Source organism: Tubulanus polymorphus, chromosome 2 (assembly GCF_964204645.1).
Source record: "Tubulanus polymorphus chromosome 2, tnTubPoly1.2, whole genome shotgun sequence".
NCBI lineage: Eukaryota > Metazoa > Nemertea > Palaeonemertea > Tubulaniformes > Tubulanidae > Tubulanus > Tubulanus polymorphus.
Window position 1 is genome coordinate 13,002,077 of NC_134026.1, and position 13,147 is coordinate 13,015,223.

At 33.5% G+C, this 13,147-nt stretch overlaps 1 protein-coding gene across 1 annotated transcript; it reads left to right on the forward strand.

Moving 5' to 3' along the window:
* The first annotated feature begins 4,683 nt into the window (after positions 1-4,683).
* On the forward strand, positions 4,684-12,288 carry LOC141899913 (uncharacterized). The gene is made up of 4 exons (XM_074786530.1): positions 4,684-4,875; positions 10,677-10,832; positions 11,777-11,892; positions 12,120-12,288. The coding sequence occupies exons 1-4, from the start codon at positions 4,718-4,720 to the stop codon at positions 12,185-12,187; spliced, it is 498 nt and encodes a 165-aa protein (XP_074642631.1). The 5' UTR covers positions 4,684-4,717; the 3' UTR covers positions 12,188-12,288.
* The last annotated feature ends 859 nt before the right edge of the window (positions 12,289-13,147 follow it).

Below are 13,147 nucleotides of genomic sequence, written 5' to 3' on the forward strand. Positions count from 1 at the left end.
TTAATTGTATTTATAATTGGATCTTGAATTGTATCTTCATTTAATTAATTTTCTTTATCCATTGATTTTGAAATTTGATTTTTGTTGTATATTTCTTTTCTATCTTGATCAGTTAAATCTTTATTCAATGATTCAAAATCTCCATATATTACAAATGGAACCATGTTTTTAGATTTATAAATAGTAAATTTCAATTTATACTCTTTTTCTGTTGGCATTATTAATTTGCAAAAATCTTTATAATCACATAACTCTTCATGTTTTAGTAACGCATTTTCTGTCATAAATTTAGATAAACATTTTCAATATAGATAAATTTTATTATGGTGATCACTTTCTGTTCTGAAAAATAAATATATTTGTTTTAACCACATATAATGTTCATTTTCATCTTTTTTCATAGTATAATAAATCTATAACATTTGCGTCATAATCTTTTGTTAAATTTAAAGCTTCTACTGTATAATCTTTAATATTTTCACCTTTTGTCTTTGGTAATTGCATTAATTCGAATACATTTATTTTTTTTAAACTATTAACTTTATTGATCGATTTTATATAATGTTTCATATTTCCGGTAATCTGATATTCTAAAACTATGTGTAATTTCTTCTGTTGGGTATAAACAACTAATAGACGACCATAGAAAACATTTGTTATCTTTATTTTGAATATTTATTACTGCTTTTGTCGTAAATGGTAATTTAATGTAAGACGATGCTTTAATATCCGTTGCTCTTGTAAAGTTTGAATTATTTGTAAAAATTTTATTACTTATTGATTTTTATCATGGGCTTGCATGCTTGCAAGCCCATATTGCTATTACACGTATTGATAACTTGCTTGGGGAGTCGATAACTTTCGTTAGAAACGTTCTTGGGCTCTGATATTTACACACATTTAATGCAGTTATAAAATCTAGGTTCCTGTCGTATATTGGCTATATCGGTTGTCGTTTTCATTGTTTTATAATTTTGTTTAATCGTTTTTGTTATTTCAGCAGCGCATACCAACCTTGGTTGAGCATGCGTGATCAGTCTTGAAAATTGGTATTCATGCGCGGCATAGTGCTGCCGACAATTCAATTCATTCTTTATTGACACAATAAAACATTTACTTTCACGTTTTAAAAAAATTCTTTTGATTTTCTTTTACTTTCTTTCGGGGCTTGCGTTAGCGGCCATTTGACAAATCTTTGTATGAACATTTATATTTTTCAGTTTAGATATCTAAAACTTAAAATCCGCTTTTCTGTAAAATAAATTCTGAATTGAATAGAAGACTGGTTCCCTGTCTATTCAAAGAGCCAGGGGGCGGTAGTCTATGGTGGCAATAAACCTTATGAGTAAACTTTATCGGATGATCGTAGTGGATTGTCGTTTGAAGGAGATGTAACTTATTCTTGCTTAATGTCTTTCTTAATGTTTTTTCTTTCAGCTGTAAATTTTTCTATGCAAAATCATTTCAACACAATCCGATACGTAATCTAGCAATTATCAACATGATGATAAATTCCGTTAAGACACTACAATACTCAAATAACAACTATCCAAAAGCTTGCACTAACTTGGTCCACGTCTACAATAAAACCATTCCGATATTCCCAGTCCCCGTGTATAACATTTCATGTACGATGTACGACAAAACCGATCTCTTAGCTCTTTAAGTAATCAGTTCAAAGTACGATTAATTCTACTACAGAAATACAAAACCACCAAGCAAGCTTTCGGTACAACCATGTCAGCAAGCCCATTTTTAGAATTTCTGTCTTGTTCCTATTTGTATTGTAAATATTTAAATCTAGAAATAAAATTTTATTCAATGTTTAATGTTTAACCAGAACCTTTTTTAATATCTTTCTTCAATATAGCTTTTAGATTCATTATATATGTTTTCTAATTTCTCTTTTATTTGTGTTTTTGAAATTATTTCTTCGGAATGTGTTTGAATATTACTCTCCATTTTTTCTTCTGACTTTATATAACTTACTTTTCCAGAAATACGAATTTTTGGATATTCAACATCAGTTAAGAAATCCAATATCATTTCAAAAAATTTACTTTAATCTTCTACTCTTGTGCCTTTAAAAAATTTAAATATAATAGCTGCAGGACCAATTTTTCTACGTAATGTTTCTAAAATTTCAATTCTATCTTTTATTTTAAGTGAATCGATATAAGTTCAAACATTTTCCATCTAAGGTTTTTTTGAAATACATTTAGTTTCTTTAATAGATATTTTTACTTGTTGAGATTAATCATCAAAATATTCTGTTCCTAAAATATTTTTACTTAACTTTTGTTGATGTTTTTATGATTCAAGATGTCTTTTATAATTCCTTTTACTTATAAATTCATTACAAACATCACATTTAATTTCATATTTTTTCATATTTTCTAATTGTTCTTTTTTTTCATTTGGAATTTTCTGGTGTCTCAAAACCTATAACATTTATTTTATGAATAACAGTTTTTTTGTCGAGATTTTTGAGATTTATCAATGTATTGTTCACAATATGTACAATAATATTGATTTTTATTTTTATTATTGATTTTTTTATGTTCACTGTCTCCCATTTATTAGGGGAAAAATTACGAGTGGTGATGGGTGATGTGCCGACCTCTCGACATCTGGTATAAAAGCCTATATTTCCAATTACTGAAAGACAACGATAAATCGATTGATTCAGATATTCCTTGGAAATTAGACCCTAGTCATTTGTCACGATGGCTACCAGTTAAAGAAGGTGGAATAGATACTACAGGAAAATTCTCATTCATTCGTATTTATGCGTGGTCCTTGCGATTCATTAGAATCTGTCGATCACCAAAAAAGTCACGTATTATCATCCAAAGAATTGAAAGAAGCCGAACTGACAATTTTAAAATTCGATCGGCGAAAACGTTATCCCGACGAAATAGCAGCTCTGAAAAAGAAAAACAATGTTCTTCTTATAGCAGTAAACTTGTTGCGTTCATTCCGTTCTTGGGTGAAAAAGATGTATAGCGTTCGCGAACTCGATTAGAAAATAGTCCTGAGTTACCGAGTGAAGCGAAATTTCCGATTATCTTTGCGAAATCTATTCCCGTCGCGGGACCCTTGATACTTCAGGAGCACGATGATACCGACCATAGCGTCAGACCAGCTCATATTCATAATTCGTTGAGACAGAAGTATTTGATCTTACAAGGATTAACTCTCGTGAAGAATATAATTCGCGCTGTTCACTTAAAAACAACCGATAGTTTAGATACCGATTCGTTACTCTCCAGATTCGTTCGTTTTGCAGCAAGACAAGGTTGGCCAAAACGATGTTTATCAGACAACGGAGGTTGTTTTGTATCTGGAGAGTCAGAATTGCGAGAACTTACCGATTTGTTAAGTCGATCTAGACCAGGAAAAATTGCGAACAATTAAGCGAATAATGGAGTTCAGTGGGTTTGGAATCTTCCCGCCAGCCCGCATTTTGGAGGCGTGTTTGAAGTCATGATAAAAGCAGCTAAACGTTCGATTAAAGCGATGATAAAAAATAGCGATCTTAATGATGAACAATTCCGAACGAGTAATTGGACGACTGATCGGGCCATGTAATGAAAAACCACGGACGTTATAAACTTTCTTTTACAGACACTTTAAGTTGTAACCACGTTCAGACGCAAAAACACCACGATAATACGATCGCGGTATCGCGGTAATTTTCATTTTAACGCAGCAATTTAACGAAACGGAACCGAACATGCCAGAGAATCGAATCAGCCACCAGCTGTGTTAGTAAGGACAAATAATATGTTATTATCAGGCCTTGTAATGTTGATTTTTCATTAAATATGAAAATATTTTCAATGGAGTTTGTATAAGTTTGACAACCATTGTTCGCTTTCTCCCTGAAGATTTTGCTGTGCCTGTTATTCATCTGCTTTTAAGGGTTAATCAGTGATGCGCATTTTGAAACTGGAATGGTTGGAAAAGGTTTCAAATATTTAAACCTCCATAGGAATTACTAGCGAAAAGTTTCTGCTCATGCAAATCTTTGAGAAAATATGGCCAGAAAACAAGCATAACTTTCAAAATCAAGACAGTATTGAATTGTAAATAACATTTCATCACAAGTGGTGACATGTATATTTGTTATAATTGTAATTGATACCGTTAGCTACATTGACACACTTGCCGGGCGAAGCAAGACGTGTTCCTTTTGCCAAACTGGAACTTCCGATTATCTCGACGAAGTCTAAACGTCCTCTTGTAAAAAAACATTTCGTACGAAATTCGAATTGTGGAACTTCTTCTTAATGCCTGAAAATGGACCATCCTAAGTACACTGATATTGCACAGCTAGTAAAACATCGCATCAGAATATATCAGAATAACATCAGAATATCTAGCAAAATTCCCAGCGAGGGGTATCCGAATTATGTATGACGGTTGATGTATTTTAGGCGACATTCTTCAAGTAGGTACACACACAAATGCACGATCAAATATTTTTCCTGCTGGCAGGATATGATTTTTTGGTGATGTGTTATCTATAAATGCACGTGAATGCATCCATCAAATTTCACACGTTTCAATTTGTACCATAGCAGATAAAATAATTTACGTAGATTATGCAGGTAATATAATCTAAAAAGCATGCATTGGCAGTTAACATTAATGGGCTTCCGTTGAAACGGTATTTATACGTCGAATCACTACACTATATTCAGAAGTTAATACAATGAAGTCATTAATAGTTTGTCTATGTCTGGTCGCCAGTATTTTTGCCAAGGAACTGTTCTCTCAAAGAGAGTTAGCTGTCCTTCGAAATCTTGATAGAAGTGATTTGCCGAGGTACATTAAGACAGCGTTACGACGAATCCGTAGACAAGTACAAGGGTACGTAGGTGTTCCAACTTCAAATTTAAGTGAACTCCTGACAAGGGGATGGAAGATCAACAGTTTTTTTTTCTGTGAAATAATCTTGGTTCTACAACTAGAAGTGGAGATAAATGGCATGGAAATACTGTCAAAATTGAAATAGCATTTTGACGCGTCAATCGACGCGTCAAACGACGCGTCAATCTACGCATCAAATTCAGGGCATTGCTAGGGCAATTTAGGGCATTGCTTGAAAAATCTTTTTAATTCGTGACTTCAGGTAAGTTCCACAAGTTTATATTGTATTTTATCTTTCTTCAGGAATTATTTTGTAGTCAAATAAGACCAAAGATATACATTTGGTTACGGTCCGTGTCCAAAATTTTGTAGGGTACAGGTAGGCGCGGCAGGGAAACTATTTAATATTTTCAAAAAAATATGTTTCACAATATGAAAAAAATATTCAAATAAGGCCATACCAAAATAATTGTCTGTTTGCCGTAACAACGAATGAACTTTTCAGGATGAGTCGGAAGGTAGGTAGAAGGTAGGTAGGTTTTTTGCAAAATTTTTGGGCAAAAAAAAGAAACAAATTTACCACCTTTTTCACATGGAAACAATATCGTAGAAATCATCTACGTTGTGCACGGGAATTTTGTCTAATAGCGTAGATTTCGAGAATTATTCCAAAATTATAACTTCGTCCAGAGCGGCATCTCTGTGTTAAAAATGAAACAGTACATTGAATATGAGCGAGCGTTTACGTTACCAGCTTTAATATAGTCACTATGAGAATGAATGGCAGCTTATTGGAACACTGCCAGTTTCCTGGAAAACTTAAATTAGGCCACATGTCAAGGCATGTTTTCACACAATGCACACTTGAATTCAAACATACGTAGCACATACGTCGGCAGTGTGTCGGTCGGTCGGCCGTTTTTATCAAAAATAAAGTTTATTTCAATGAATCCCAGAAAAAAGTTTTCACTCGGTACCTTTGAAGTCGGGTCGGTCGGTCCTCGTTACCTCGTTGTCTCAAGGTCTCGTTGTATACACGTACTTAATACATGCATGCGAACGCCGTAGACACAAAGTCCTAATGGCTTTTTGGGCACCCGAGAGGACTCTGAAAAAAAATAAATCATTTTTTTAGCATATACAATGACTAGAACAAAAGCACCGGCAATATTTCACCACTGTATGTGTAACTTTCCTAAGCCAGGTTGTAAAGATGTCATCTTAGATGTCAAAAATAGGGCTGCTTAGGACCCCTTGAATGCACCCATGATACAGCACTTTGGAGAGTGATCTTGACACACCTTTTTTATCAGTGGGTTATTACGCAATCGGCAGCCATCCTAGTATCTTCAGTCCTCGTTCATAGAAGGAAAACGGGTTTGTGGAGGATATCAACAGGTTTAACACATAATTACGTATGTTATTCGATAATTTGTATCTATCGTATGACACATCCCAATCGAATTGGGATTACCCGGTGTTGTATTATCTCACCAAAGGAGGGAAATTTTGAATAAAATACAATTTACCTTTTTTCATTGGTACCTATCCATATAAACAACAAAAGAAAAATTTCTTTTTATAGTGCAACTGGGCACATATTCATACGAATCATGCATTCAAGCTTTGTCAATTACTCATAGGAAGCCAAATTTTGAAAAGGCCCTTGATTAAATTGTTGTTCGCGAAAATCTGAACGCAGAAATGTTGGAAAAAGCCTCTATGGTCGGCTTAGCCGCTGTCATGTGAACCCGCGGTATGTCTACTATATTACTTTCGCGTTTTATTTGGTTAAAGTGATCAATTGCGCGATCGGGACGAATAGTTATAAAATACGACGAAAATAACTTCGAATCAAATTCAATTTTAAACCGCATTCATATCAATTAGACAGGAAAAAACTCTAGTCTGTGGTATTCGTTCCTGCCATCTCCCCGTTGCGACTTGTAAAAACACGATTGAACTGTGTTAATCCACGGGGCTCGTATCAGAGTTGCAGTGTAAAAATGATAATCTGTTAATTCAATGTCTATAGTATATATAAAATAACAAGGGGCTAACGACGCTCACAAACTACTCAGCTTCAGTCACTTACTGTTCCTTTATTTCTCATCCAATTTCGATAATTTCGGGCATGATATGAAAGCTAATAGCTTCCTGCTTCTGACGAAATTAATCCCTTTAACTTCCAATGAATAGTTCGTGAACAAATATAGAATGTTTTGTGTATTTGAAGCTCACGATCATCAAAATCGGTGAAAGACTTCGCGTCGAACTGAACGTTTTAAATTTCGAAATCGGCAAAAACCGGCGTCATAGCATTTTCGGTCCAGGCAATTTCGGCCCCAATTTCGCGTTCAAAGACGTATAACTATTCTTTGGAAATTAATGGGATTAGTTTCCTTAGAAGCAGGAAGCTATTAGCTTTCACATCATGCCCGGATTATTGAAATTAGATGAGAAATAACGAAATAGTAAGTGACTGAAGTTGAGTAGTTTCTGAGCGTTGTTAGTCCCCTTGTTGAGACGAGGAGATACACAATATCCGTGTAAGATGATAACGAGAGAAATTCCACGATAAATCCAGCCATGACCAAAAACCTGAAAAGAAGAGTATATATATTTGCGCAACTTTTTGGCTAAAGACTATTAGCCATCATCAGGCGTACTGAGAATAGGAGAATACTACACGATAATTATACAAGACCAAACTGAGTGAGTGATTACAATGTTAGTAATAGGGAATATAGGGGTTCAGATCAAAGGTCGTAAGGTCGAAAAATAAATTCTCGCACACTCGAATTTATCTTTCGACCATCCAACCTTTGATCTGAACCCCTATATTCCCTATTACTTAAAGTTTAAATGTGTTAAATTTTTGATTTTAACATAAAAAAGTACGAGTAATTAACAAGTGTAAACTTGCGTCGAGAAAACAGTGAATATTTATATTTGTATGTGTTAAATTCTTATTTTAACATAAAAGTAACGAGTAATAAAAAATTTGATATTAAAATGGAAGCAAATAAGTACTACTGCCCGACATGTAAAATCAATATAGATAAATCTCAAAAATCAAGACACAATAAAACTAAATCTCACTTAGAAAATAAATTAAAATTAGAATATAAAGATGAAATATTAGAAAATAAATTAGAAGAATTAAAGAATGAAAAAGAAATATGTAAATGTGATAAGTACTACTGTCCAACATGTAAAATAAATATAGATTAACCTCAAAAATCAAGACATGATAAAACTAAATCTAACTTAGAAAATAAATTAAAGTTAGAATATAAAGATGAAATTCTAGTTCTATTTGAATTCTAGTTTTTCTATCTTCTTCATTCTATCTTTTTCATTTTCAAACTTAACTTGAATTATACAGTTTATCATTCAATTCATGAATATATTTATGAGTTTTTAAACTCTTTTCATTTTTATACCTTTTATTACATATTTCCAGCATTTAATATTATTAATTCGATCTGATAGATAATTTATATTTTCTTTTAATTCTGTATATTTAATTTTACAGCTATCATAGAATTCTAACATCTGTTTCAATGAGTAAACTGAGAAAGAAAATAAACCTGAAATCATAATTAATTTAATATTCTGTTGATTTCTGTAAATAAGATGTAATATTTCTAATACCTTACTTTCACTCATTTTTGTAGTTAAAATATATAAATTAAATTAGATTAAAAGATGCTGTTTATATCCTCTAATTCTTTTAAACCATTAACTTTTTATGATTATTTTTATTTCCATTTAACTTCTTTAATTTCTTGCTCAATTTAATATTTTCATTCATTAGATCCTTACTAATATTTTCATAATAGAAATATAATGCAGCCAATATTAACCCTCCTGCTATAAGATAATGCTTCAAATCACTTTTCCCAATTGGAATGCTGAAATCTTCCATTTAATTAAGAGAAAAATTAAACAGTTTATAAAATATTAGATAATTAGTGTTGAATTATTATTTTTGAGTTATGATATTTTGATTTAAGATGGTGTGATTTATTGCTTCGAGTATAATATTTTCCACAATTACATAACACCTTTTCATTAGGTTCATATTTAGGTGTTTCGATTATATCGTCTAAGTTACATTGAATTCCAACATCTTTATATGATTTTTCATTTGGAATGTCAGGGTTAAATCTGTTTTCTTCTACTCTGAAAAACATTACATAGCATTCTCTGAAAGGACAATAACGTAAGTGTAGAAATAATGATTTATCTTAATTTTCATTATTAAAAAGTGATTGCATTTCATCTGTAATTATTAAATGTTTAACTGTTTCATCAAATCTTGTGAATTTTGGAATAATTGTATTGAATAAGATTTTATCTTTATCATTCGATAACTCTATTATTAGATAATGATTTTTAAACATTGATTCGGTAATATTTTTCACTTGAAAACGGAAACGTCCAGTTTTAATCAAATCTTTAATAGGAATGAAATTTTTAATTGTAAAATATTTTTCTAATTCATTTAAATCGATATCTTTAAACTGTAGTATCTGTTCACTCATTTATTAGTCATTTTTTTTATTTAAATGGATATTTTCTTCAGTACTCGTTACTTTTTATATGGTGGACAGTAGTACTTATCACATTTATATATTTCTTTTTCATTCTTTAATTCTTCTAATTTATTTTCTAATATTTCATCTTTATATTCTAACTTTAATTTATTTTCTAAGTGAGATTTAGTTTTATTGTGTCTTGATTTTTGAGATTTATCTATATTGATTTTACATGTCGGACAGTAGTACTTATTTGCTTCCATTTTAATATCAAATTTTTTATTAAAATTGTTATTTTCTTCAACTCGTGAATTCCTCGTTACTTTTATGTTAAAATAAAAATTTAACACATACAAATATAAATATTCACTGTTTTCTCGACGCAAGTTTACACTTGTTAATTACTCGTACTTTTTATGTTAAAATCAAAAATTTAACACATTTAAACTTAAAGTAATAGGGAATATAGGGGTTCAGATCAAAGGTTGGATGGTCGAAAGATAAATTCGAGTGTGCGAGAATTTATTTTTCGACCTTACGACCTTTGATCTGAACCCCTATATTCCCTATTACTAATGTTGAAGGGGAATAGAATCAAGTAAGGACATAACAGCTGGAAAACAATAGTAAATAGTAAAGAAAGCAAAGGCAAACTAGGGGCAATATAGATTAAAGAATTTTAAAAACAAAAGACACAAACTTAAGTGATTAAAACGTAAGGACAAGCTAAGGGGTAATCAGATGAAAACAAAGAGAAGGCACATGAAAGGCTTTGATCTATTACACTTCAACATTTTAATCCCTCACTCTGTTTCTATTGTTTTGGTATTTTCTAATAGTCTTTAGCCGAAACTTTGCCCAAAAGTTTATACTCTTCCATTCAAGTTTCTCGTTTTGGCTGAATTTATCGTATGATTTCTCGCGTTAGCCCCCCTTGTTATTTTATATATGCTATAGACATGGGATAAACAGATTACCAGATCAACAGATTGGATTAATAGATTATATTACCTACAACTCTGATACGAGCCCCTGTGTGTAAATCACACTGAGCGAAAAGTGTATTTTGGCAAATGTAACCCACAGATTGCATTGCACCATGGTGGATCATTCGTTGTAATTATCTGGATTGGATTCCATAGCCTCGCGATTTGTATCTTAACTTGCCACAATGTGTTATTCTTTATTATTGGAAATTTGCAATAGCTCGTGTTTGGCCTGTATGGAATAAGGAGGTGGTGTTTCATTTTTATTTAGACATTGGTGTTGTGCCAATGACCAACCAATTAATTCAATTCAAAGAAGTAAAATATCGATGGAAATGGTCAAGGTGACGGAGAAAGTGAAAATAGGTTACACAGAATGTAAATGGTTAGGAAGTGGCCGTTGTTCACTCTACGATGTCAGATATAGGTAGGTATATATAGTTATGTCTGCTTAATCGTCGTACCTCAGTTATTTACCCAAAAATTTTCTTAATGGTATGGCTACTTTATTGTACCCCGCGCGGCATAGGCCGCGGATGGGGGACTTGGTATCCGCCTCCGTCCGTCCGTCCGTCCACATCAGCTTGTGAACGCGATTCAAGATGAACCATCGATCGCTGGACTATGATATTACACAGTATGGTAACCCCTATGGAGAGGATGTGCCCTTTTGATTTTTGAGTCCATGAATCAAAGATCAAGGTCGCTACAGGTCATTCATGCGAAATCTTTTGAACGCGATTCAAGAAGAACCGTTGATCGCACGACTCGTTACGTATTATAATTACCCCTAGGCAGAGGATGTGCCCGATTTTGGGTTCAAGGATCAAAGGTCAAGGTCACTACAGGTCATTCAATTGAAGCACTGTGAACGTGATTCAGGGAGAACCGTTAATTGCAGGACTATGCTATTACGTAGTATGATTAACCCTGGGGAGAGGATGTGCCCTATTGATTTTGGGGTCCGAAAATCAAGGGTCAAGGTCACTACAGGTCATGTGAATTCTTGTAAATGCGATTCAAGAAGAACCGTTGACAACAGGACAATGCTATTCCATAGTATCATTACCCCTGGGAAGAGGATGTGCCTTATTGATTTTGGAATTCTAGGGTCAAAAGTCCAGGTTAGTAGAGGTTTTTTGCCTAAAACCCTGTAAACTCAAATCTTAAATAACTATTGATAGCAGGACATTGATATTTTATAGTATGGTTATCCCTGGATACACTTATCATTTTTTCGATATTAAAGATCGGTTTCTTCAGGGGGATTCCATACTGGCTATCGCGGGGACGTAGTACGTAGTATCAAATTGCCTTGTTTAATGTGCATTCTCCCACACTAGCTATTTCCATTATGTATACGTTTTGTAGAAGTCAGCCGACTTATTTCACTGATTATTACGAGGTTCCCGACATGAAAGCTTGTCCAGACCAGCACGTTAAGTGTTGCAAAGGTTTCGTTATGATTGCCAATGAGAATTGCATCAGTAAGTATCGCCATCTAATCCGCATAGTATAAATGTGATGGAAATCGAGCCCGCGGACAGGTATTTGTGCCTTTAATTCTGTGTGTGTGTGTGTGTGTGTGCGTGCGTGCGTGCGTGCGTGCGTGCGTGCGTGCGTGCGTGCGTGCGTGTAGGCAAATATACTTGTAATAAAGTACGTAATTTATAATAATTTATAATAAAGTACGTATTAATGAATACGTTTTCAGGCTTGGACGAGGCAAAGGAGCATATTGAAACACTGAAAGATCTCATCGCCGCTGGACTTATTGGATAATGGTAGACACAAAGATGCACGCACACACCCTACTTCAATGTACACACACCAATGTTTCGGCCAGGAAGGCACCGCTTAATAAAGTATGATGTCTTCCCTAAGGCACCGCTTAATAAAGTATGATGTCTTCCCTATATCAAATTGTATCTTATTTCAATTCTTATTTCTTATTTATTAACGTGAATATCATTAATGCCAAAACCTGCAGGTTCTGAAAATTCCCTGTTATTTTTGTTTCACATGTTGTGTTAGTTTTTATGCTAAATGAGAATATTCATAGAGTAGCCGTGTTAACCAGGTTTAGAATAGATAACGAGAGTAGTACTATTTAGGTTAAATTTCGATAAGACGCACGAGCTTTCGCTACTAACATATAGAAGCTTCGTTAGGTGAATGAGTATAGTCAATGGAAAAACAACGGTATTTAAATTTAACGAGACTTACCTGTAAGATGGAGTTTGATTGTAATTCTGTCGAATTATAAATCACGAACTAGGGATCGCATGAGATGTGTGCAGCTAGCTCACAGTCAGTGTTTAAAGTTTAAGCGAGGCATCAGGAAAAAATTTAGGGATAAGTAACAGGGTAGGGAGATTCTGGGCGGGCATGTGATCCCTAGTTCGTGATTTATAATTCGACAGAATTACAATAAAACTTCAACTTACAGGTAAGACTAGTTTATTCAATAAATTCTATCTCATCATAAATCACTTCACTAGACGTATCGGCCCCACTCCGCGCGGTGGCGCCACCGCGCGGGATTTACGCGAAGCAGCAAACACAAACACGGCCACTCTCTCAATTTTCAATGATAGAAATCGTGTGTGCATTTCAATTATTTCGGCTGTTAGGGTTTTAAAGCACAATATAAGATGATGTGATATGGCGATGTTAATTAATGATAATTCCGCAGTGAAGCTAGTCACGAACGGTGCCGATTGAGTGTACAGCTGCCAAAAA

Bases quoted from the DNA above. Each gene is read 5' to 3' on its own strand.
- LOC141899913 (XM_074786530.1), top strand. From the start codon at position 4,718: ATGAAGTCATTAATAGTTTGTCTATGTCTGGTCGCCAGTATTTTTGCC. The intron at 4,876-10,676 runs GTACGTAGGTGT...ATTTTTATTTAG, and splicing joins ATCCGTAGACAAGTACAAGG to ACATTGGTGTTGTGCCAATG. The intron at 10,833-11,776 runs GTAGGTATATAT...TACGTTTTGTAG, and splicing joins CTCTACGATGTCAGATATAG to AAGTCAGCCGACTTATTTCA.